This window comes from Mytilus edulis, chromosome 10, assembly GCF_963676685.1.
Source record: "Mytilus edulis chromosome 10, xbMytEdul2.2, whole genome shotgun sequence".
In the NCBI taxonomy this organism is placed as follows: Eukaryota; Metazoa; Mollusca; class Bivalvia; order Mytilida; family Mytilidae; genus Mytilus; species Mytilus edulis.
Genome location: NC_092353.1, coordinates 54,094,704 through 54,122,182, shown reverse-complemented (window position 1 = coordinate 54,122,182; position 27,479 = coordinate 54,094,704). Strand labels below are relative to the sequence as shown.

Here is a 27,479-nt window from a genome sequence, read left to right as displayed (position 1 = left end):
TTCAGGCACACTACCATCAGTCCAATCATACAATAGCACAGTTATATACAGTAACAGTAACACAATCAAAAACTATCTACAAAAGAGGAAAAATTCATATTAATATAATGTACTAATGCATATACTCCTATTAACGATAACCATCTCATAAAAGGGGTGGGTGGGTGGGTAAACATATAATAACGAATGCTGCTACGTCGTACTATAGGCAAACTTCGAATAACTTAATTTTCTCAAGCTACCCCCTTAAGTAATACTTAATCATGCTTTTCACGAAAATCATGAGGGCATATACCCGTAAAACCGGCAGTACGGGTATATGCCATCCAATCAAATAGAACGTAAACACACACGTGTTTATAGTAAACAATCACTTGACCGTTACAACGTCATGTGACTTAATACCTTTAATAAATATATTTATATTCTAATTCGCCAACTCAAACGAATATAAATTATTTAATAAATAAAACAACACATAAATAGGATAAGTGTGCCTACAGCTGTAGCAGCCTTTCGAAAGACAAAGAAAGCAAAAAATGCAAGTAGATGTGAGATGTGAACATAGAGTGATACATATACAATGTATAAAGTATATTTATGAAAATTATATTCTCAAACTTTTAGACACTGTCAGTTTTTCTTTTATATTTTCTCTTACATAGCCATCTTTGGCTTTATCTGAAGCCCATCTACCATGCTTCTTGAATAATCTATCCTGAATGCCAGCTGATGCAGCTGCAGTAGCTCCACCTGATCTCAAGCTATGTAATCCAAATTTGGACTTATCTAAACCGATAGATTCAAGAGCTGATAATATAATTTCTCTTACTCTAGTATATGATAAAGGTTTAAGACCTCTCAGTTTATAAGACTTAGATTTTTTACATAAATACATGGATCTAAATATATAATCTGAAGATGAAGCGTCAATATTAGATAATAATAAATATTTCTCCAACATACTAACAGGACATGTTTGTGTATCTGTTCTAGCAATTAAAACCTGTGTGCCTTCTCTATAATGATCAGTTTTGCTAATCGTTATGAGCAAAGAGACATGTGAATCACTAAATTTTAAATCAGATCTTTTTAAATTTACCATTTCAGAAAACCTTAAGAACCCTGCATAGCTTATAAGACACATACAACAAATTCTAATTTCTATAAGATTGTTACATTCTTGACCATATTTAATAACAATTTTCTTTAAAGTATCTGGTGTAAATGTTTTTTTTTTAATTTACAATAGCATGTCCGATCTTTCTATGAGCTCCTTCTTTAACCGATATACACAACTGTGAATAACACGGGTTTGGATAGCCTGCTAGTTTATGAGCCCAGCTTATGGAATAATATGCTTCTTCAACCTTAGCATACGAATTAAATGTCTTTGACAGGTGTATTAAGTACAATGAAACATAAAAATCTGAAGCTGGTAAAGATTTAACATTTAAATAGTTATTACACCACTTACAGAAATTGTTAAATGCATATGAATATTTTCTTTTGGTATTCTCGGCCTTCGAACGCAGACAGAACTCAGGTAGGCAATTAGATAAAGATGTCAAATCTTGGTCGACTGGCTTAGGCAAGGATTTCCATATTCCACATGAAAAAATATCTGAAAAACGTGCATATGAAATAGAAATATAATCTACTATACAACAAGCTTACAATATAATTAAATGACCTTGCCAGATTTATTTTTCATACTGGCCATGTCAGTGAGACCTTGCCTATTAAATTTGGCCTTGTCATCAACAAACGACCTTGCCAATAAATTTGGCCTTGTCTTTACTATGCGACCTTGCTCAACAGCCTTGTCGTAAATTCTTACGTGAACTCAGCGTTCAATCTAATAGCTAAAACACTAGAAACGAATTCAGAAGATCCCAACAGGGACTTATTATTCATACCATGAATAAAAATGTTCTGATTTGGTTGAAATTCTAAAACATCAATTACATATGGTTGCAAATGCGAACCTCTTTTAAAAATCATTGTCCAAAATGACGAGGAAGGCCACTTTGGAACGATCAAAGTGCCTCTAGCTTTACATAAAATCAAATGTTTAATTGCTCTACACTTTCCAGTCTTCAAATTTAATTCTTTCTCTTTTAATAAAAACATTCAGTTCACTTAAATCCAAAATCAGACGTTTTTTGCCCGAACTTTGAACTGCAACACTAAGCGGATTTACAACAAAAGGTTGAAATGGAGTTTCAATAACACCTCCGATATCAAGTAATTCTGAAATTGCTTCATTAACAAATTTAGAATGGACATTAGCAGATTTGTTATTCTTTAATGACATAGATGTAGGAGTCTGCAAAAAAGGAATAACATACCCATTTTTGATAGTATTTATAACAAACTCATTAGCACCTATATGTTTCCAAAATTGTATATGCTTGCGTAAGTTATATTTCACCCCTTTTGCAACAGATGAAATATCAATATTATCAAAATATTTTGCATGTGACATAAACAGTTCAAACTGTCCGTAAAGATTACGTTCATCTAAAAAAGTAGTATAAAAATACTTATCATTAATTCTGTTGCCTTGTTGTCCCTGAGACACCTGGTTTTGTACTGAATAGGAGGGGGCACTGAGTTCGCCAGTGGCCAAGCTGGTTGCAGTTATAACAGATGTCCTGAGATGACTGTTCCCTCCGTCTGCCGGTCCGAAAGGGCGGCTGTTGGTAGTTGTTTTGTCTAGCGTTATGTTGATTAGGCATAGGTGCAGAAGGAGCAGAAGCAGTAGCTGTAACGGTTCTATAAGGATGAGGTCTTTTCTTTTCCTTGATACTCCTGATGGCACGGGTTTCTGCAGAACGAATGCGCTTCTCGTCTTCGGAGTCGGAGGCAAGGTCGTCGCTTTCATATTCACGGACGGTTTTCCATCCTGCAGGAGATTTGTCTGCAATGCGGATGAGTTTATTTCGCTTCTTAACCTTAAGGATAGCTCAAGATACCAATTTAAGACAAGCTGCATCTTCATCAGGAATACGCTTCTGGAGCTTAACGAGGTCGGCCATGATTTCACAATTAAAGTTGAATTGTATCTGGTTGCCCTCACCTTTGAGTTTAACTGAAACTTCCTGCTTGAGTTTGGTAGCAAAATTCTCGTTGCCAACTGCCAAATCTTTGTGTAGAGTAGCGATCTTCCCATCAAGATAGGTTTTAAACAGAGAGAAAGTATCCACCAAGTCGTTATTCCCAGTATTATGTGCAGAAATACCATCACGCAACGAATGTACACTAGTACCAGCTGGCAAAGATTCATGGTCGGAATCTAGAAGTTTCTCGGAGTCAGACATACCACAATAACGAATGCTGCTACGTCGTACTATAGGCAAACTTCGAATAACTTAATTTTCTCAAGCTACCCCCTTAAGTAATACTTAATCATGCTTTTCACGAAAATCATGAGGGCATATACCCGTAAAACCGGCAGTACGGGTATATGCCATCCAATCAAATAGAACGTAAACACACACCATGTGCTTGATATAAACACACACACGTGTTTATAGTAAACAATCACTTGACCGTTACAACGTCATGTGACTTAATACCTTTAATAAATATATATATATATCGAAGCTGAGACATTTTCAAAATATTTTCGAAGTACGAATTGAGATTACTTTTTTCAAAAACTAAGCAATCCCGGATGTGTTTCCGCTTCAGCATGTTCAGCACGTGACAATAGCTTATTTTCACTCAGTTAGATTCTCTGGAAATTAGTTCTTTAAAAATCATTTAATTTAATATCCAATTTCACTACATGCATGTTTTTTTTTTACATAAATCTATAGTTTGTTCTTTACTTTGAGCCGCATATAGGATTTTGACCAAATTGTATTAGAGTATTCTAATAAAGCATGAATATTGATTAATACATATTTGATCTATTTTAGGTGAAGGAAGATTCTAAATTTGAAGACGAGCAGTAAAAAGGATCCGATAATAAATTTGTACAAACAATACTTTTATTTTATTTTGAAATAAATGGAGTGATGTCATGTTGCGTTTCAATTGTTTGATGAGAAAGGTAAGAAAACTGTTATGTCATAACTGCGTCATAACTGCGTCATTGCATGTTAAGCAACCACAAGAAGCTTAAAGAGACCTTTATCCCGAAGGATGGAGAAATCGAACCGGCCTATTTATCTTCATCGTCCCTAAATAAATATAGTCCGACTAGTCATGTTTAATATTACTTGAGACATTGACAATGTAGACAAAGGTGAGTGTTTAGCTAAATGCTTGATATATTTAATTCCCTAGCTAATGAACCTGAATGAGAATTTTAAGTGTTCTGATGAATAAAGCAGATGCGTATGCCTGAAAATGGATAAAACGTAAATCACATAAAACAAAACAGGAGACTCTATCAGAATTTACAAAGCTTATCGGTTATTAATTTGGAAACAAAAAAATACGAATTCAAAAATATTAAGGATTGTTTAACATTTTTATAGAATCAAAAGCTTGTGGATGCCTCATCTTCACTTCACAACACATAAGTTCGACTTCCAGAAAATCACCGTATGGTGACCTATATTTGTTATTTCTGTGTCATTTGGTCTCTTGTGGAGAGTTGTCACAATTTTGTTTACAAGTTGGCAATCATACCACATCTTCTTTTTTATTTATACAGTCTTGAAAATTTTGTTTTATATATTTATCTTTCTGGTGGTATCGATTTTGACTCGATTGTGAGTGTTGTTTTTTTCGAACCCCATGTGTATCAAACCAAAGAATTTTAAATTTGGATTTGCTACTTCTTTGTTTAAGCACGCCCCATTGCAGAGTATGAGGTACATTTGGCCGGCTCGAGGTTAAAATGTTTACATGTTATCTGGTGAACTATTACCTTGTGAATAGCATTTTAAAACCCCATGCTCAGTATGTCAGTCTTGCACATCACAGATTGTTTTCCCCTTTTCGCTCGTTTTTTACTTAGTGTATCAAATGTTGATTCCCTAATATCAATCTGACTATAACAGACAAATGAAAATTGATTCTAAGATTTGTAACTGTTGTTACTGGAATAACTCGTCCTGTATACCGCATGTTATGAAAAAGTTCCTTGGTCAGCTTTGGATTTGCCGGAAGAGGGTTGGACGGGATGTTGACATCGTGCTCGAATATTATTAATTACATGTAGGTCGTTCGAATTTTCCAGATATTAACAATTATGTGTGTTCTGTTGTTTCATGTAGCTACTTCAAGTTAATAAAATCATTGAATTCTTAAAAAATGGGAAACAGCACGTTTAATAATTTCTTGCGTCCGAAGTGCTTTTCTTGATTTACCTTCATCAGGAACGCTCAAAGCCAAACATTTGAAATCCGAAGATGTATAAGTACCGAACATTTGTCTTAAAAAGATATGTACAAAAAACTGGTACACAGGGCATGAAGAATCACATTTTGTAAATAATTATTTTTTTAAAGACTCAAAACCCTGCATTCTGAGCAATCATGAAGATGATTTAGATGCCTGGGAAAATGTAAATTTTGTCCTATTTTTGTTGCTGACTTCTCCATGTTTGCTCAGAATGCATCTTCGTTTGCAGCACCATAAACATATTTGACCTCTTTTATTCTTTACTTACTTTTCCGGAACTCGTCAGTTTTTTTTATATTTTGTAGGGTACGTATTGTTCGATACTGAATTATTGTTTTCGGACTGGCAATTGTTTCTGATCCTAATAATTAATTTGCTAATTACTGGTTTGATTCTGGTTTAACACTCTTTTGAAGAAATTTACTTCCCTTTGCCAATCGTAGACTGGTTCTAGATCTACACCGAAAAAAAAAGGTTTTTGCTCACGCAAAGCATAAAGGAAATATTATATCGTCATTCAAAATTTATATTTAGAAAGTATTTAGCTTTGCAAAAATCTAAATCGAAGCTACAAATGTTAAAAACTGAAAGGTTACAGACATTAAGCTTGCTCTCCATTGGCAATTAAAAGTTATGTATCTCTTAAGGGAAAAAACTAAAACAGAAATCTTTAAATATAGGCTCAATTACGGGAATTGGAAAACAAACAAACAAAACAGAAATCTCTAAATATAGAGTCAATTACCGGAATTGAAAAACAGAATAACGGAATTTGTGTTGGCAGATATATAACGACTTTATACTTTTTACTCGGCCAGTTCCATAGTTTTCTCTCTGTTTTCAAATATAACGTTTTGAGTCAAAAAAAATATGTACCAATGGATGAGCAAACATTTTGAGCAACCGAGTCAACAAAAACGACTGTAATTTCAAAAACAAGACACAAACATTGCCATTTTGATTTATACGAAGACATTATGCAGAAAGTTTAAACGAATTCGATACTAGTATTTATTCACATTGAATGTAAAAACAATTTATAAGGCGACCCAAACATTTTGTTCTTTGTTGAAGGTCGTACAGTAATCTTTAATTGTAAACGTTTACGTCATTTGGTCTCTTATTGAGATTTCAACTTGTCTCCTGGTCAATCATACAACATGTAGATCTTGGGATTTTTAAAATGAATGGAATGAAATCTTATGTATACAACAGTGGCACAGCAACCAGACATGAAAAACATATTACATAGATCTGAATATCAATTTCAGTTATACGAATTGGTTTAACGCTTCTGTAATATGAAAGAACTTTGGCGCATTTCCTATTCGAGGCGGCGGTTTTAGGAAGCGGTGCATATTTATACGAATCACATACAAACAGCACAGCCTCAGTGTGAATTTTACTAACAAAACTTAAGAAAAAGCAAGTAACTATTTAAGGGGCGTCAAAAGGCAAAATAACATTTACGTTCCCCTCTCGTAAAAATCGTTTTGTCAGTAGCAAGTTCCCTATAGCCCTTCATCAGACGATTATGCTTAGCCTCGTTAATATATGCATAGTTCAAAAGAGGGGGGGAACGATACCAGAGGGAAATTCAAACTTATATATCGACAATAAACTGACAACGTCATGAATTAAAAAAGCCCCAAAATACAGAGAGAAAGATAGACAGACAAACAATAGTACACAGAACATAAAACAGAAAACTTAAGACTAAGCAACATAAACCCCACCATACTGGGTGCTCCTGAAGGGTAAGCAGATCCTGTTGTTCAAGTTTTCTTTCCCAGAATATAAGCTACTGAACAATCTTTAAAAAAATAATCCAATATACAATCGCAAAAAAAAAAAAAGTGGTCATGTATAGGTCTTACATATTACAGAAATGTGGTTTCAGATTTAAGAATTTAATAAACTATCAAACTGAATTAGGAATAATACCTAAATCTTTTAAATGTATTGTCTGCATACCATACTACTTAATAATAATAAGATTACATGATACAATTGTATATAATACAACCCTCGACTCAGGATCAAATATACCAAATAACAAGATTTAAAAGGAGCCTGATACGAAACATGCAGTTACTCGTGCTGTGTGGATTCAGTAGAATGTGTCTCCGTGCCTGTAGTGTATGCCCTTATATTTTTACAGTAAGGTTTTTTTTTACTTGTGAGAGAGCTGTCTACTTATTCTATTATCATGATTAATGGTCTCTTGTTGACAGTTGTCTCATTGGCAATCATACCACATCTTCTTTTTTTTTTATAAAACAACTCAAACGAAAGAATGATCGTAGTGATATATCAACAAAACAAGAAACGTAAACAAAAATGATAAATAACAGCAACAAATGACAATAACTGGATAACAAGCTAATGAATTCTGATGGAAAATTGTCTCATTTTGAATCGTACCATATCTCGTATGCAGATCCACAATTTTAATATTATTCATCGCAATTGTTTCCAGTCAGTAAAAAGACAACCAAACATAACACAACATGCTTTAATCAAATACACAATAAATAAATAAATAAATAAATAAATAAATAAATAAATAAATAAATAAATAAATAAATAAATAAATAAATAAAAAAATAAATAAATAAATAAATAAATAAATAAATAAATACATAGTTATTCAAAATTTATTGACAAATGCTAAGGCCTTCTTCTGTGGCTCTTAATAACGCTTATGACCACCATTATAACTTGGACCTATAACAGAAAAAAAAAATTTACATGTAGATATATATTATCCGACAATTATCTTAATACATTTTGAAAACATAATTTCTCATTTTCTTCCATCACCAAATTTCCGCTTTGACATAAATATGCAACATGCAAGAACATTTGAAGGAAATATGTGATAACCTCATCCGATATACAACATGTTTGTGTTTTTTCAAATATTTTCACTAGCGTTCGTATTTATTACGATATTTTATTTCTTCTCGAATTTGAGAATCTAGTGATGCTTGTTTTACGACAAAGCTATGATTCGCAAATAAGTAAACGAAAATAGTCCCGGAACGGAAACGATCACTGTACTGATTTTGTTTATGGGTATGCTAGTCTGATGACTACAGCAATTTTGAAATGATTATTTTTAAATGCATATTGTGAACTAAAAATAAGGTATACAACACTCCTTTCGAAGTATTCCTGATAGGTTTCCTGTCATACTATTTTACTCTCTAAGAAGGGTAGCATACTTTACTTAATATTGACTTCAGGGTTCAGCTAGCAAGAAAGCTACTCAAAGATATTACATTATTCTGCACACTCAAGTAATTTTGCTGTAAATTTGATTGTGTGTGACTTTTACCTACTTTTCTGAAGGCATGTGTAAATTAATGTATCAATATTTTTGTTGTCTAAAATATATCAATAAACAATACTTACATGGAAAATATCTCTTGCCACTGAATAAGATAAAAATAAAATATGAGTTATAATATTGATTTAGAAAATGTCTCTTTTGTAATTTTACATAGATAGCTGCCAGCCTCCTAAAACAATACCGCGAATCCTGCTTTCAATCAGAACATTTTTTACCGAGTGGGGCAGTATTAAATCACCGCGAAATTGTATAAAATGCTCCAAATGCGAGATAAAGTATGTGCGAAAATGAGTTAATTTGTAGTATTGAAAAGAACGACTCAAATTGAGTAGAAGTATGTTTTATTATCTTTTTTACGATGTGTCAGTATCTTAAACCCAGAAAGACAAGCTTTAACTGTCCCCCTATAGACATCTAGTCAGACCCTGATCGATAAATTTATGTAAAAGTTACTTTTTTATCATTCTTGACGAGACTGAATTTGCACGGGAAAGGTTAAATGTAGAACAAGACAATTGTGTCGTATAAAGAACCTCTCGGTTCGAAGATAATACTAATAATCCCTCTATCCCTCAGTGTTTTGTGGATAGTATATATAGTTTAGATTATATACTTACGAGCATTTGGCAAAACATTCATTAGTGTATGTCTTGCCATAGGGTCCACAAACTTTTGGACCTCCTTCCTTGCAGTGTGAACATGGATCACAGGGACATTCTCCAGCACATTGTACTGTAGTTCCTCTATAAAGAAAAATTGATTTGATTCACTATACATATAGGTCTATGATATGTTAAAACACAGAATTTTTAAGGGTAAGAATATAATATGTTCCCAATAAATTCTGCCTTTTACCATAGAATTATACGTTTAATAAATTAAATGTCCAATTTTAAACTTATCTCGTTCGATTTAGGTCAATTCGTTGTAATCATGATATAATAACCATATTTAATTAATAACTGCTTAAATAAAAAATAAATATCACATCATTGATCGATCTAAATGAAGTTCAAATTGTCCTATTGTGAATAATTTGTTGATAATTTACATATAACGACTGAAAGATATAAACACATGTTATACGCATTTTCTCATTAAAATAATTATAAAAAAAAGTACACGACTTTTAACTTAAATTCTAATTTTTAGCCTCAAATAAATCTAAGTCATGTAATAATTGTATAAATGTGAAAATATCTTTGTATTTGGTGTTCATATTTTTGCATGTTGCATATATACTGTACTTAATAAATTGTGAAGCAGTAATCTTGATAACCAAGTAATAATAATTCTCATGGCAACAACGTATTAAAAAGCACGAATTTGATGACAAATGTTAAGGAGGTTCACTACTCAGTTTCAAAATCACAAGCTTTTCATAACACTAGTATATGTTGATAGGGGATTAACAAAGGGACCAAAAAAGCAAAAAAAATATGGAGGTCAATATGTTTGTTTCGCGATATTAGACATTGAAAATGTTCTCTCTTGATACTATATAGCTATATCCTTGACAAGTTAATGTAAGTTCTCAAAACTATTAAAAACTAAAAAAAATTATAAGACTTTCAAATATGGTTTATCATGATACATGTAAAAGATTTTAAAAAAAAATAAGTAAACATTTTAAGGCATTCCAATGGATAAAACCAGAGGATTCCGAAAATCTGACAGAAATCCTAAAACATGACAAGCGAACATCCTTAAAGAACCTCAGCTATCACCAAATCATCAGAAATGTATGCATTTCATTTGCGTTCAAAACTTTGCAATCAGCCACATGTATAGTTGAATAATATCTAGATAAACCTATCACAGATACCGTCATTATTTTTTTTGTTACGCCAGACGTGCGTTTTGTCTAAAAAAGACGAATCAGTGACGCTCGAATCCAAAAAAGTTAAAAAGGCCTTAAAGAGTACGACGTTGAAGAGCATTGAAGTTTTACTTACTTGCACTCGGCATGACACTTTGATTCGTGTGTCTTTTTATCAGCACCACAAACTTTAATTCCGGTCTTTACGCATCTCTCGTCACAGGGAGAACAAGGGCAGTTTCCTTTACATTCTACGGCATTGTTACTAAAATGTTTAAATATTAGTGAGCCAAGCTAAGATAGATCTGGATTTACAGAAGGTTTTTTTTCTATTTTCTATGATATACCCCAAATATTATTTTCTTTGTATATAATTTGACCTCAATAAAACATAACATGTGACTAATTTTATTTTTCTCTTTTTTGATTGCATTTCCTGACGTAAATACCTGTTTCTGCGTTAACAAACCGTCTCTACCAAAAAAAAACCACACTGATCATGTAATTTCCGTTATCTAATCATCGTTGCTATTTTGCAACTCTTTTGGTTGTGTTCTGGATGAATTAACTGACTTGATCTTGTTAAAATATAGCATTAGGCATCCACGTCACGTAGCTTGAGTCAAATATTAAAAACGATAGCATAAATTAAAGTATCTACTTCAGTACCATGTATCTTACATCTGATGAATGTTTAGCACAATTATTTATTTAAGACTCACTTTCGTTTTATTATATTTGATTATTGAGCTGTAACTTATTACGTTTTTTTTTATATGATAACATATTACTCAAGCTTAATAAATGCCCAAAATGCCATCAATATAAATCAATAAATTTGCAAAACCAATCAACTGGATACTTTCTATATATCGCATATATACATGAATATAGTAATTCTCATAGCGTTAGTCCTGTTTTAAGATTGTTTTCTCTAGATCGAGTACAAATTAATTATATGTTGTTCATGTAAAACTCAAAAGTATTCATTTGATTACTTGTACAGTTTTGCAGTCAGCTACATGTTTATCTCAAGAATATATAAAGTGGAACTTTTCAAATAATTAACTTACGAACATTTGGCATAACACTCGCTTGTGTATACGTGTCCATCAGCTCCACAAACTAAACCTGCTTTCTTATCAAGGCAATCAGCTTCACAGGAACAAGGGCAATTTGTTAAACATTGTATGGGAACTTTGCTAAAATCATTTAATATTAGTGAGCAATGTTGATATAGAAATGGCTTTACCAAAGTTTAAAATCTAAATTAATTTTAACGTATTTTTTTAATTGAAATTTAAAAACACATATTTTCTTTTTTATACATGAAACATTATTTTCTTTGTGTATAATTTGAACATAAACAAATAAGCCATGTTCCTACTATCATGCTCGTTAATATGTGTTTCTGTTTGAACAAATCTTTTCTACTCGTTAAACAAAATGGTAATGTAATTTCTGTTATTGAAATGTTGCTGCTACAATTGAAGTCCTCACATTGTGTTCTGGACATTTTGAGTTCCTTGATCCGGCTAAATTATAAACGTTAGCATCATATCGACAATGACCTGTTGAGATGAATAACATCATTTAAAGAATCCAGCCGATTGTTACTTCTCTGTTCATCATGAAATTTAATGAATGTCCAGCACATATATAAGGACATTAGTTTACCTCCGTTGTATTTTATTGAAATATTGATTCTTTACACACTAGATATACAGTTTTATTTACATATTATTCTAGTTTTATATATTTTTAAAATATGTTCGAAAAAAACGAATAGATTACCAAAAATTAATCATCTGGATACTTTTATATATCTCATAGATGATATTGTTCAAAGTGTAACTCAAGTTATATTATATTCTTTTGAGGATCAAGTAGAAGAAATGTATACAGTTTTTAATTAACAATATTTAATGTTTGATCCGTTTTATCTCCTTGCAAATCTTTGCTATCAACCACATATTTATCTCAAAAATATATAAAGGTTTACATTTCAAATAATGAACTTACGCGCAGTTGGCATGACACTTGCTGTCGTATGTTCTGTTATTAATTCCACAAACTGGATGTTTAACTACTGTTTGACAATTAGTTTTAACACAGTCACAAGGACAGTGCCCGTTACAATGTACGTCAACGTTTCTAAAATGTTAAAATATAAGTAAGCGAGGTTAATATAAATCCTGATTTAGCAATGTTTCAAATCTTAAAAACGACTTATTAAGGAAATTTAGAAAACCGAACATATTTTTTTAAATGTGTTTCTATTTTCTGTGTGTATAATTTGAAAACAATAAAATTAACAAGTAACTATTTTTATTATTCTCAATTTTTTATGCGATTCCTACATGTACTGTCTTAAGCTTTAATGTTTGCTTTTGTTTTAGCAAACCTTCTTTACTCTTAAACCAAATGATTGTTGCTGCTATATTTTAAGTCATCAAGTTGTGCTTTGGACAACATGACTGCCTTGATCTTGCTAAAACATGGAAGTTATTGTTTCATTGTTTGAGACCTTCAATCAACTGTCGAGATCAATAAAAGAATTAAAATATCTAGTTGAGTGTTACTTCTTATTATATTACGAAACTTACATCTGATGAATGCTGAGCACAAATCGGTAAAAATGAGTTTACATTAATTTTATTTTACTTGAATATCGCTTTTTACATAAACTTAGTTCTCTGTTTGCCAATTATTTGAGCTTTATATTAATCAAAAATATCAATATATAATCAAATTAAAACCAATTTACATACATTTAAATTATCTCATATATCATCTTTTTTAATAGCGTTACTCCAGTTATAAGATTAAGATTTTTCTGCGGACGGAGAGGAAAACATAATTATTTTTTTTTAGAATAAGACTAGCATGCATGTCACTTGGTTTCCAAACTTCGCTACAATCACATGTTTATCTAAAGTATATAAATAAAGATTTACTTGTAAATAATGAACTTACGCGCACTTGGCATCGCACTTGGTATCATATGTTTTTCTATCAACACCACAAACTGGACGTTTGATCTTTGGACATTCAGAAACTTTCCTGAAATGTTAAAATATTTATTACATTATTCCCAATTTTGATTTAAGTTCCTACCGTCTAGGGCATTAATGTCTGTGTCTATTTTAAAAAAATATTCTGTAGCCATTTAACTAATCTGTATAAATATAATTAACGGTACTTTATAATTGCTTCTATATTTCAAGTCCAAAAATGTTTCAATCAAGAACAAAACAGTTTAAATGTCAAAAGGTTATACTAACCGGGACCTTTTTAATTTGTAAAGAGTATAATAAAACTATCATTTTTCAAGGCCCTTCCTGGCCATGGATATATATTGACAGACTTTAAAAACGTAACACAAAGCTTGTTGATGTTTTTTATTTAATCATGTCTGATATTCCTTTCATTTCCTATAATTCCTATAATGATTCCTATACTTCTGTTTGATTAGAAAAAATAAGATTTGAGTTCTCAGACTAACAAACATCTTGACGTCGCACGAGTTTCTTGAGGCAAACTTAAAAGCGCATATCTGGTTTTTTTAGATTTGTTTCTTCGTTAAACATGTTCTTAAATCCATAGCAAACTTTTAATCAGTAAAAATTGTTGGTTTTCCTTTTAGTCATGAATCAGAAATAAAAAATTGAAATAAATCATTAGAAATTTACACACAAAATTTACTGCACAGTTTTTTTAAAACAATTCGTTATTCCAAAATGTAGTTAAAAGTTGTATTTGTCCATTACACAATAAATGGGTTCAAGCGTTGAATCAAGTTTTAGATTCTAGTCTCCCGTATTTACTTTAAATTGACAAACTTATATCATTAACTAGGACTTTTTATATTTAACATAAAATACATTTGACTTGGTATTTAACGATTCCTAACATTTCACATATACTGTATTCCATTCTAATGCAACAACGTTTGTAACGTTCATTTTGATTGGATAACGTCACTTTCTTACATGGCATCGATTGACAATTGATGCCATGTGACGTACGCGCAAGCGCAGGCGGCGTATGACAGATTTTAAATACATGTTTTAACGTTGTTTTCTGTCCGTTTCATTAGAATGGAGATACCAATATTGTATTTTAAGCTCCGACGGCATCAATTGGGGATTTGATGGTCGCAAATACCCGTTTACTGTCTCCGCTAACGCGTCGCCAGTAAACTTAATTTGCGACCATCAAATCCCCAATTGATGCCGTCGGAGCTTAAAATACAATACAGTTATCTCCTAAATATCAGTGTATTATAAAGCCATTTGATAATGGGCTAAGAAAGACTATTTTTTATGATTTGAAGAACAAAATATGTGTTTAAAAATGTTAAGATTAAGAATAATAGGAACTTGTCTTACTTGCAATCCAAATGACATTTTGATTTATATGTTTTGCCATCCACCCCACATACTGGATGATAATATGATCCGTGACAACCATCTGTGCAATCACAAGGACAGTGTTTATTACATCCTATCTTGACATTCCTGCAATATTCGAATATGAACAAATTAGAAAAATAAAATTGAGAATGGAAATGGGGAATAGGACAAAGAGACAATTACCCAACCAGAGAGCAGCCAACAACCGAAGATCACCAATAGGTCTTCAAAAGTCCAGCACTTGGAGGTGTTCCACAGCTGACCCCTAAATATACTAGTGTACAAGTTTAGTAAAAAATGGATGTCGCATAAACTTCAAAACGTATAGATTAACAAAAGTTAAAGAACATAAAACACTGACAAAGGCAAGAGGATCATAACTTGGGACAGACGAACACATGGAGCGTGGTTACATGTTTTGTGAAATCTCGGCCCTCCCCTTAAACCTCTAGCCAATGCAGAATAAAGAAACACAGAAATTCGCGCAGTAAAACTCAATTTAAAAGTCTGAGTGCGATGTCAGATTAGGTAACAAAAGAAATTAAGCAAAATGACAATGATACATAAATTAACAAAGGACTACTAGCAGTAACTGACATGCCAGCTTCATACCTCAACTAAACTGACAGATTATGTCTTCATCATATATTTTTTACTATAAATACTTAGGTTTCATGAACAAAATGTTTCAGGATAGCCATCGCTCAAAAACAATCTCATGCATTTGTTTTTCTTCAATTTAATGATTAATTACACCTTATGTAAGAATCCGGGGTTTTGATTGGTTAATAGCCAGTGTATTTTTCACCAATTCACTGTTATCAAATGAATATCGTTCATTTTTAACGCCGCCGGGGTATTTGCTAAAAGGATATGCCTTTTTTACCCTCTCTGCCGTGGTATTTGCCAAAAAATACTCTATCCGACTGGACGCTTGTAACGTCACGATCATCAATGCGTTTTAGTACATTAACATTCGGTGTAATTAAACAGATATATCATGTTATTGAGGGGTATTTGCGAAAAATACCAGTCTTGAGAATGAATTTCCCTCGCCTTACGGCTCGTGAAATTTAACATTCTCTCGACTGGTATTTTTCGCAAATACCCCTCCTTAACATGATATATCTGTTCAACAGTGTATATCACCAAATAAGACATTACATTAATTTGATATCTAATTACGTATATTTTCAGTAGTAAAGGTTTTCATAAAAATGTCACATAAAAATGCAAAGCAATATTTTAATACGACAAGGTTGTACAACACAAGAACGTAATGTTAACACCAGTTTCAAACGTATTGTATCGAAAATGTTTAGCTAACAGAATAGCAAGTAAGTTAAGTAATGTCTATAAGTATAAGAGATCGAAGTGTACATGCATAACAGAGAAAAGATATTAATTCAATTGAAAAACTACTAGCACAAACAAGATCCTCTTATATTTAACATAAAATGCATTTGACTTGGTGTTTAACAATTCCTTACATTTCACATATGCTGTATTCCAATATCAGTATATTTTAAACCTTTTTGATAATGGGATAAGAAAGCCTATTATTTATGATTTAAAGAAGTAAATATTCGTTTAAAAATGTTAATATTAATGAGTTATTTGTCTTACTTGCAATTCGCATGACATTTTGATTTATATTCTTTGCCATCAACCCCACATACTGGATGATAATATGTTGCAGGACAATCATCTGCGCAATCACAAGGACATTTTTTATTACATCCTACCTTGATATTTCTGCAATAATCAAATATGAATAAATTTTTAAAACAAATTGAGAATGGAAATGGGTAATATGTCATGGAAGTAGTCTTCAGCTGGACCCTAAATAAAAATTGTACGAGTTCAGTGAAAATGAATGTCACATAAACTCCAAAACATATAGATGAACTAAGTTGAAGAACATAGAACACTGAAAAGGGCCAGAGGCTCTTGGCCTGGGACAGGCGCAAAAACTACATTTTACTCGGTGTATAACAATTCCTAACATTTCACATATATGCTGTATTCCAATATCAGTATATTTTAAACCTTTTTGTTAATGGGATAAGAAACCCTAGTAATTTTGGGGCCCTTTATAGCTTGTTGTTCGGTGTGAGCCAAGGCTCCGTGTTTAAGGCCGTACTTTAACCTATAATGGTTTACTTTTTAAATTGTTATTTGTATGGAGAGTTGTCTCATTGGCACTCACACCACATCTTCCTATATCTATTATTTATGATTTAAAGAAGTAAATATTCGTTTAAAAATGTTAAGATTAATGAGTTATTTGTCTTACTTGCAATTCGCATGACATTTTGATTTATATTCTTTGCCATCAACCCCACATACTGGATGATAATATGTCGCAGGACAATCATCTGCGCAATCACAAGGACATTTTTTATTACATCCTACCTTGACATTTCTGCAATAATAAAATATGAATCAGTTTAAAAAAAAAATTGAGAATGGAAATTGGTAATATGTCATGGAAGTGGTCTTCAGCTGGCCCCTAAATAAAATGGTGTACGAGTTCAGTTAAAATGGATGTCACATAAATTCCAAAACATATAGATGAACTAATTTGAAGAACATAGAACACTGAAAAAAGCCAGAGGTTCTTGGCCTGGGACAGGCGCAAAAACTACATTTTACTCGGTGTTTAACAATTCCTAACATTTCACATATGCTGTATTCCAATATCAGTATATTTTAAACCTTTTTGATAATGGTATAAGAAAGCCTATTATTTATGATTTAAAGAAGTAAATATTCGTTTAAAAATGTTAAGATTAATGAGTTAGTTGTCTTACTTGCAATCCGCATGACATTTTGATTTATATTCTTTGCCATCAACCCCACATACTGGATGATAATATGTTGCAGGACAATTCTCTGCGCAACCACACGGACATTTGTTTTTACATCCTACCTTGACTTGTCTGCAATAATAAAATGATAATGATAATAAAAATGGGGAATATGTCATGAATGTGGTCTTCAGCTGGCCCCTTAATAAAATTGTGTACTAGTTCAGTGAAAATGGATTTCACATAAACTCCAAAACATATAGATGAACTGAGTTAAAGAACTTAGAACACTGACAAAGGCCAGAGGATCCTGGCTTGGGACAGACGCAAAAATGCAGCGGGGTTACAATGTTTTGTGAGATTTCAACCCTCCCTTAAACCTCTTACCAATGAAGAGTAGAGAAACACATAGACATACGCACAGTTAAACTAAATTTAAACAAGTCCGAGTGCGATGTTAGAATAGGTAACAAAAGAAACTAAGCAAAATGAAAATGATACATAAATTAACAAAGGACAACAAGCAGTTACTGATATGTTAGCTTCAGACCTTAAATAAAATGACAGATTATGTCTTCCTCATATATTGTTTAAGAAATAATTCTTTCATGCCATGCTCTATGCTCATTTTAACATGGGTAGGCATTATATTTGTTTATATCTTAATACTGAGCGTTAGCGAGGTATTAAATGTTTACAAATATAATGCCTACCCATATTAAAATGAGCATAGAGCATGGCATGATAGAATTATTTCGATTCTAATAGGAACGTTTTGACTTTTGTACTTCGAAGCGGACCTATAGTAGACGCTCGAAATGTAACCATTTTGATTTGATGAACAAAAACTCTATAGAATGTATCAATAAAAAAGAACAGAAACATTTAAACTGACTTTTAGAATGTTTTTATTTTATTTCCTAGCGAGCAACACCAACACAAATGTCCATTTTGATCTCTGGCGTTGTTCAAAATTCATCTGACGTTGCCATTTCACTTGTGACGTCAATCACGTGCAGCCCATGTTCTATTCGAATTAGAACATGGCTTTGTATCCGAAGCTTAAGAAGCACGTCATATTAGAATTTACTATAAATACTGAGGTTTAACGGACAAAATGCTTCAAGATAACCATCGCTCAAAAAAATCTGATGCATATTTTTAAATATAATAATATCATGTATATTACCAAATGATACATTGCATTAATTTGATATCTAATTATATATATTTTTAGTAGTGAAGGTTTTCATAAAAATGACACATGATTTAAATATTTTAACAGGACAAGGTTGTACAACACAAGAACATAATGTAAACATCAGTTTAAAACGTGTTGTCTTATAAATTCGACATGAGGCACAAACCTGACTTAGATGTAGACAAAAGATCAGCTGAAAACTAGTACAAAACTAAACAACAATATAAAATAAGCAATTATCCCCCATACATAATATTAACAGGTTGTATCACCTCTTCATCCATGTTTTACACTTCGTACTTATTCGGATAAGAAAAAATATAGAAAAAATCAATGAAAGTTCTCTTGACGTTCATAATGTCATTAAAATTGATAGTGCAAATATATATATATATCTATACATATACACAGATTCTACCAGTGCATCGATTGTATTACGAGCCCTATCAACTTACAGATAATTACATTTGAAATACCATGAGGCCTCATGAGGCTCGCTGAACTCTTTTTTTTTTATATTTGAAAGAAAACTGTTGAGAGTGAAAAAATATCGTTTAACAAATGAACAGAGATCAAACAAATCGCATGCTGATTAAATGAAAAATAATCAACATGTAATGCACTTGATGTGTAGATCTGTTCTACATCAAAATCTAAATAGTAATAATTCATAAAATCATTAAACATGTTAAATGCACACACGACGTTTCGTTTATAAATTTCAGCTAGTAAATCAATTCTCTAAAAAGTGCATTACAGGTTTTTTTCCGATCTAGATCTGTATGCTTTGTTAAACTTTGGGATATCACAACGTGACGCAATTTTTAGTTAACAGAACAGCCCGTAAATGAAACAATGTCTACAGATACAAAATATTGAAGGATATATGCATAACAAAGAATAAATATTAATTCAAATTCGAAAAATAATGTTTACTGCCATTTTCAGTGCAAAAATAATTTTGCGGAAGATTCGATAAAAAGAATTAAACAAGACCCGAATAAACTGTACTTACGAATAATACGCGTGACATTCATTGAAATAGTCCTTGCCATTTGTTCCACAAACAGGTCCAGAATTGCTGTCACAAGGCTTATAATTGGAGTCTGGCCTCCCTGAAAAAGATTGTTTTTCTTTTTCTTTACCTTATACACATGTTAAATCACAGCATACATATATTTGTTCGAGTGAAAGTTTACTTATTGTTTTTTAATCCTGCTGTTTTGCGTGAAAGATAAATCTTGAATCTTGATTTTTCCACCTCGACAGATTTGTTTCTATCTAAAAATAACTACATAGACTCGATTAGAAAGTGTATTGTATAGGCTACTACAGAATTAAACGGATAACTATCAGCAAAACCCTGGAACCTTGAACAGCTCAGTACATATGTGTTGACATGAATTATCATTAAATCAATATTAACTATTAACAAAAACCAGATTTTTTTTTTAATACTGGGGAGTATCTTCTTCATTTATACGTGTAATAAACTATTTACCGCTATATTTTGCATACTATTTGGAGATCAGGGTTCCATATTATTTTTAAATTCCTACGTTATTTTACATTTTAATGTTGTTTTTTATTTATTTCGAGCGCCATTGATGAGTATTTTCAAGACGAAACACGTAATTAGCGTACACAAGTTTAAAATTTGATGAGAATAAGGTTAAGTCATCAAGTGCTGTGAGTTTACATTCTTGTATATTTGATAAAGTTTGGCATAATTGATAACAACAGGTGTGGCTCCTTTAATTGAATTCATTAGAATAACTGTGGGTTTTAATGTAATGTAATTAAAATAAAAACACAAAAAGACAAATTCTAATGCAACAACGTTTGTAACGTTCATTTTGATTGGATAACTTCACTTTCTTACATGGCATCAATTGACAATTGATGCTATGGGACGTACGCGCAAGCGCAGACGGCATATGACAGATTTTAAATACATGTTTTAACGTTGTTTTCTGTCAGTTTCATTAGAATGGAGATAACAATATTGTATTTTAAGCTCCGACGGCATCAATTTGGGATTTGATGGTCGCAAATACCCGTTTACTGTCTCCGCTAACGCGTCGCCAGTAAACTTAATTTGCGACCATCAAATCCCCAATTGATGCCGTCGGAGCTTAAAATACAATACAGTTATCTCCTAAATATAAGCATCTTTTCGTTAGTAAGGACGTCAAATGCGATGAAAAGAAGCTGCAGTTAGCAAGAATCAGTACAAAAATACTACTTTATTATCAAAATAGTACGTACAGCTGAATGCAGACGATAGCACAATAAAACTAAAAAGGACGAGTAAACATGTAATGCTGAAGTTCTTCATTTCTCAGCTGTGATCACCTTTCAACTTCAATGTTCTGAAAAGGAAGATATAAAGTTGGAAAATTATTCTTTGTATTACTGTATAACTATAACAGAACCGCGTCTGATGTGTGGAATAGAAAATCAATTAAAACTTATACACTCATATTGGTAGCAAAAATAGTGACCGTACATCATTCAACCCTGAACAGAAACAATATCAGAATGTAGTACATATTAAACACAGTATGGTCACTCTGTAAATTGTAACAATAAAACTATGTGGAATACTAAAGTACTCTTTTGTCATAAAATGAAAGATTGAGAACCATTTATCATTGACTAGATATTTTTGAATGATATTGTTAAACGAAAAAAAAAGAAATGCAGGAAGACGTAAAACAGCAGAAATACCGAACTCTAAGGAATATTCTATAGTTTCTTTTTGCCAATTTTGACCTAACCTATACAAGAATCAACGAATATCGTTGATATAAGAAGCATGTAGGAGACGAAAACTACAACAGGGATAATCAATCTCATAATTCGAAAGCGAAATAAAAACTGATAATGCCATGCCTGAAACGATCAGAAGATAACACATTATACGAAATACGTTTTATTTAGCAGTTCAAACCATAACAGAAACCGGGGATTAACTCATTGCCTCCGGAGGGTGAGCATCTCCTGCTTTACATTATATTTAGTTGAGTGAATCAACTACCTTTTCAAAATCAACAGGTAAGCTTATTCGTTGATTATTACTTGCGTTGATTAAGTATTACATTTTCAAACACACGTCACATTGAACAGTCGACCAATTGCTACGAAACGTAAATACAGACTCGGAATATTGGTTAATTTTACGATGAAAACGTAGGGGGGGAAGTATTCCTGAACAAACTATTTGTCTAAAATGTTACTAATTAAATGTTTTCGTGAATAAAAATTTAAATATGCGTTTTCTTGTGAGAGAAATAAAGAACCAATTACTTAAAAAAAATAAGAACAACGCCAACAACTTTTACACATACAAGAAGAATGATATTTGCCGTATATTGTAAACTTTACATTGTTCTAGAATCGTGCAAAATAATAGTCAAAATTGTATATTTGAATTACCTGTTTTCAGAGGCGCTCAAAATGTAAGGAAGGAGTCTATTAGTGTGAGGGTATAGGAAGCATTGTATATATGAAGGCTAATTAACTAATCGATTCCAATTATGACAGCTGTATAAAAATTTGAATATGTAAATGCATCATGTATTACATTAAATCTATAAACATGTCTTTCTGCAGAATAAAAGTACTAAATATACGTAATTTAACGTAATAACAAGTTATAAAAAAAGAAATTTGCAATTTATAAATTGTACAGACATGACAGATGTACAGATGTACGACAATTGAAATTTTGCTTAACCATGAATGTTACTCTGTAAAATTATTAACAATGATTGGGGTGTATGGTCAATGTTGATTAGACAAAAAAAAAAGACATTTACCTGCACACACAATAAGAAAGTCTCGACAAACTATAATACAATTTATTGGAAAAAATAACCATTGACATTTTTCCACTATTATTCGTAACTGAATATTTGAATGTGTCTATTTTTTCAATCGAAAAATCAACCAAATCTTTACATTTTACATATTTTACATTGTTCTATTACAAACGGGTATATCGATTACACTTAGCCATCAACAGGAATGCTGGTAGTTCAAATGCATCTTTCCAATGTTGTACATACCAAATTTGAAACTAATTACTTACACATTATTGCATTTTCTGTGTTCAGAGCCATTTGAAAGGTTAGAGCATAGGAAAAGTGTTTCTATCACAATATATCTGTTTGTTTTGTTTGTTCACACATCATTTAGAATATAATGGAATTGCATACAAATGCCATACAAGTGAGAGGTATATCTAGCTATAAAACCAAGTTTAATCAATCATTTTCTATATAAGAACATGCATGTACCACCTGAAGCATATGAAATATGTTATCCATTCGTTTGGTGTGTTTGAGCTTTAGATTTTGTCATTTGATTAGGGATTTTCCGTTTTGAATTATCCTCGGAGCGTACTTTTATATGTTGGAAGAGCATATTTGAGTGTCGAAATCTTTTATTGTTATGTAGAAGGAAAATTTTTATAATACTGTTCTTATCTAGTTTGAACTGGAATTTTTTTTAAATGTAGATTAAGATTTCTTATAATTCGCGTTTTTACGGAAAAGCCGTTTTGCTACTTTTATAACATTTACAATCATTTTTAATTCATTTAATATTTCGGATCAATGAAGTTTGATCAACGTGGTTACCTCCGCTTAATTAAGTATATCGGAAATTAACAGGCAAGAGTACGTCTGATATGTGCAGTGTCTGACAGAAAGTGAATGCACTCTTATTATCCGAATTATAGCTCAGTTACCACACAAAAATGCTGAGTGCGTCATATGAAAAGTACATGTTAAATTATCACGTTATTTTAACTTTTAGAAGAACATGTTCGATGGACTTATGTAACAAATAATGCATTTGTATGTAAATTAATATCCAGCTGTTATTATTTAAATAAGTGATTGGCTTGTATTCAAATATTTACTACATGTATTTCTCCATACCAAATTTTCCCTATACATAACCATTAAATATTTCAACACTCAAATATGCTCTTCTAAAATACTAAATAGAAAATTCACAAAAATATTGAACTCCGAGGAAAAAGGAAAGTCCTTTCTCAAATGGCAAAAACAAAATCTCAAACACATCAAACGAATCGAAAAAATATTCATATTGCTGACTTGGTACAGGTATTTTTTGTGGGTATAAAATGGAGGAGTAAACTTGGTTTTATAGCTAGATAAACCTCTCACTTGTATGACATTCGTATACTGTTTCATTATATCGATAATGATGTGCGAACAATACAAACAGACATTAAAATAATACAATCTGCATATGCTCTTGCATTTCACTGAACACATGAAATGTAATTATATTGACATGACCATTTCTAAAACATGAAAGTTTTATGTGGATGCAGAAAATTATGTTTTTTCATACTGATCATTTTAATGATTTCTTGTAAAGGAGAGGTGTGTTTTAAAGATTTAAATTGATTTTAAATATATGTATAGGGCTGTGAAAACAAAGTTTCTTTATATCTTAAGCATTATTTTCAAGGGTTGGAGTTTAAACATTTGATTTATCATAATGTTAATAATATCTATATTATTATAAAAAAGAAGAGGTGGTATGCTTGCCAATGAGACAGCTATCCACAAAAGACCAAAATGACACAGACATTGATAACCATAGGTCACCGTACAAACTTCAACAACAAGCAAAGTCCACGCCCCATAAGAAAGATTACGATATGCTTCTGATTATGAACCAATGCAATAATATAATTGTTCAGTTATACCATTGAGACAAAACTAGCTTTTTTACCCTTAATTTTACCCATATTTTTTATAATTATTAATTGAGAATACGAAATGTCACTAGCGCTCTTGGCTTTACTAATCAACTGTTCAGTACATGTATGACAGCAATAAAAATATAGAATAAATGATCTAAAATATAAAAAAAGAGGATGACGCAATGGTTCATACATATCATACAGGTTATATTCGTTTGGAAAAAAACTGTATCTTCTTTGCCTTCACAGACTTTTAGATTACTTGTAGTAAAACTGTGTATAGTCACCACGGCGGTTTTACCTAAATGTTTAGCTAAATACGCCATTAGTACAACTTGATTACAACTTGTGACGTACAATTTGACAAAAGCATTATGAAAGACGATGTAAAAGTTTTTGATAAAATGCGACAACAATTTCAAAATAAAAAACACGACGTGACCTTAATCTCCAGACAGTTATTTTTAAACGTTTGAAATGACAAACGTATTTGTGTTCCTCATCAAATCACCAGGAATCAGAATATGAACAAAAAACTGATATTCAACAAGTCTTCAAAATCTTGAAAGTACAAAAAAAATATCAAGTCACATTTAATCACATTTAGTTGGATTTTCTACAGCATGTTACATGGTTTTTCTTCTCCAGAAATTCCAAATTCTTTTTTATCTAGTTTGTCATTAATTTTGGCTTACACTGTGCAAACATATTCTTAAAGAATCTAATTCTTACAAAGTAGCCTTTCGCTAATGCAAGAACTTTCACAATGCTAAATATATTTCCTATTTCAGATCAATGAGGTTTGAAAAAAGTTGTTACCTGTAATTGATCAACTTGTCGGAATTTGAATGGTAAGAGTATATTTGATATGTTTAGTAACTATGAGGAAGTGAATGTACTCTAACCTGTCTATTATCCAGACTATAGCTCAGTACCCACACAGACTTTCTGTCTGCGTCATATGGAAATTAGTCTAAGGAGTTTTTATTAACTTGTAGAAAAACATATTTTATGTAATTTTAATTGTACAAATAATGCATGTAGTTGTTAATTTGTATACAGCTGTCATTATTTGAATAAGTTATCAACATGCATTTACATACTTCATGCATGTACTTCTCCATACCAATAAAATTTAACACCTACACATATACTTCTTAAATATACTTATATAGTCTTTCTATGCTTTTTCTATTTGAATGTAGTTTAAAACAAGCAATGCAATCATATTGAGATGACCAATTTTTTTCTTCAATTTTCAAGATCAAAATATAAGTTGCATGCATATAATTATTCATTTTTTATAATAATAATTTTTAGTGTTTTGGTACCAATTTGATGTGTGTTTTAAAAGATTAATTTGATTCTAAATCTATGGACAGGGTAGCGATATTTGAAAGTAGAAAAGGGTAAAACTCGATCAACATAAATCATTTAAGAATTGGTTTGTGCTTTGTTCATTTGTTTATGTTACAATTGTTCGTCTGATGAATATGACGTTTTTTTTAAATACTGCACGTAAATCTAAGTTGTAAGAGCAACAATAAATATCAATGTGAAAGTTATTAATCAAACGCGGTGGTTGATGAGTTATGCGTAGAATTATAGATCATGAAATAATCAAGGGAAATTCGACAATAATGGCCAAATTAAACTGAATTTTGATCACAGAAAAAGATTAACTTTAATGAAAATATTTTTAAAATTATGGTTGATTTTTATTTTGTTTTAAAGATTTTAGTTGATATAAGATGTGGTATGAGCGCAAATGAGACAACTCTAAATTCTAGTCACAATTTGAAAATATTAACCATCATGGGTCAAAGAAAGGCTTTAAACATGGAGCTCACCAAGAACACCAAGCAAGTTTTAAAAGGCACCAACAAGAATCGCTAATTCAAATGTAAAATGTGAAAGTCCAGATAAGTACCGAAAAATTTAGAAGCCTCCATTCACGAACATTATTATCAGATTACGTTCTTTACAAATATATTGATATTTTGTCAGTGACAAACATAATTGAAATTTAATTTAGTTCGATTAGACCCGATTTTTTTCAGGTGATTTGTGTACCTTGATTGAATACCATAAATTATACGCAATATGATTTAGTCAAGTTTGCAAATTATAAATCTTTACAGTGATCTTCTAGGCACGTAACAATCTACTTCGTCAGAATGCTATCATAACTAGTTCTGTCTTTTCATCAGTAGAAAAACCTTTTATTTTATTTCTTAAAATGGTTTTCATTCGTCCATCAATTTGTTTCCTAGCGCTGTTTTGTTGTTTCACAAGATAATGCTTCGATATTTGGACTCTGATAACTAAAGGCGTATACGCTTGTGATACTAAAATGTTTTCCTTCTTAATGTTTCCTCACTAAACTCTGTTTTAAGTCAGCTCTACTTCAACCGCAAAAAACCTTGAGACATATAATCCCAAAATTGCTGGATATTTCCGGGGGATATCAAGATGAATCTAGAACACAAAAAAAAAAAAACGGGATTCCATATGGCATGTGAAAAATTAGAAAGAAGCATTTGAACTACCAGCATTCCTGTTAAAAACTGCTAAGTGCATTCAATGTTCCCGTTTACAATAGATCCATGTAGAATGGTTAAAACGTAAAGAACAATTTTTTTTTATCTTTCAAGTTGAAGAAATAAAAGAACATTCAAACATTTAAATATTCAGTAACGAATAATAGGTTTCAATAAGTGGAAACATATCCAAGGTAATTTTTTCCTATAAATTATAATATACTGTTTCAAA

General features: G+C 31.5%; 2 protein-coding genes and 1 pseudogene across 13 annotated transcripts in view; 1 reads left to right on the top strand and 2 right to left on the bottom strand.

The window, feature by feature from the left end:
* Window positions 1-4,031, top strand: part of LOC139491493 (agrin-like) — a 55,205-nt gene extending 51,174 nt beyond the window's left edge. For all 9 annotated transcript variants that reach the window (XM_071279220.1, XM_071279218.1, XM_071279219.1 and 6 more), the window contains one exon: window positions 3,927-4,031. In XM_071279220.1, coding sequence (XP_071135321.1) covers window positions 3,927-3,943 — 17 coding nt within the window. In that variant the 3' untranslated portion in view covers window positions 3,944-4,031. The remainder of the gene's footprint in view (window positions 1-3,926) is intronic.
* On the bottom strand, window positions 512-3,460 carry LOC139492115 (uncharacterized; annotated as a pseudogene).
* A 3,973-nt stretch (window positions 4,032-8,004) lies between the features above and the next one.
* LOC139491496 (serine protease inhibitor dipetalogastin-like) lies at window positions 8,005-25,563 on the bottom strand. 4 transcript variants are annotated; one of them, XM_071279225.1, is made up of 14 exons: window positions 25,527-25,563; window positions 21,230-21,333; window positions 19,977-20,076; window positions 17,764-17,892; window positions 17,247-17,375; window positions 16,577-16,705; window positions 14,927-15,055; window positions 13,512-13,598; window positions 12,558-12,689; window positions 11,609-11,737; window positions 10,672-10,800; window positions 9,334-9,459; window positions 8,779-8,798; window positions 8,005-8,088 (listed from the first exon to the last, which is right to left on the bottom strand). In XM_071279225.1, the coding sequence occupies exons 2-14, from the start codon at window positions 21,297-21,299 to the stop codon at window positions 8,054-8,056; spliced, it is 1,344 nt and encodes a 447-aa protein (XP_071135326.1). In that variant the 5' UTR covers window positions 21,300-21,333; window positions 25,527-25,563; the 3' UTR covers window positions 8,005-8,053. The 4 variants fall into 4 exon arrangements, with proteins under 4 accessions (XP_071135326.1, XP_071135325.1, XP_071135327.1 ...); XM_071279224.1 differs by lacking the exon at window positions 25,527-25,563 and adding an exon at window positions 22,400-22,507; XM_071279226.1 differs by lacking the exons at window positions 16,577-16,705; window positions 25,527-25,563 and adding an exon at window positions 22,400-22,507.
* Between the last annotated feature and the right edge of the window lie 1,916 nt (window positions 25,564-27,479).

Excerpts from the sequence above, each read along its gene's own strand:
- LOC139491496 (XM_071279225.1), bottom strand. The coding sequence starts at position 21,299 with ATGAAGAACTTCAGCATTACATGTTTACTCGTCCTTTTTAGTTTTATT. Across the intron at positions 17,376-17,763 it reads AAATGTCATGCGGATTGCAA|AAATGTCAAGGTAGGATGTA; the intron begins GTAAGACAACTA and ends TTATTATTGCAG. Across the intron at positions 8,799-9,333 it reads GAATGTTTTGCCAAATGCTC|TGGCAAGAGATATTTTCCAT; the intron begins GTAAGTATATAA and ends TATCTTATTCAG.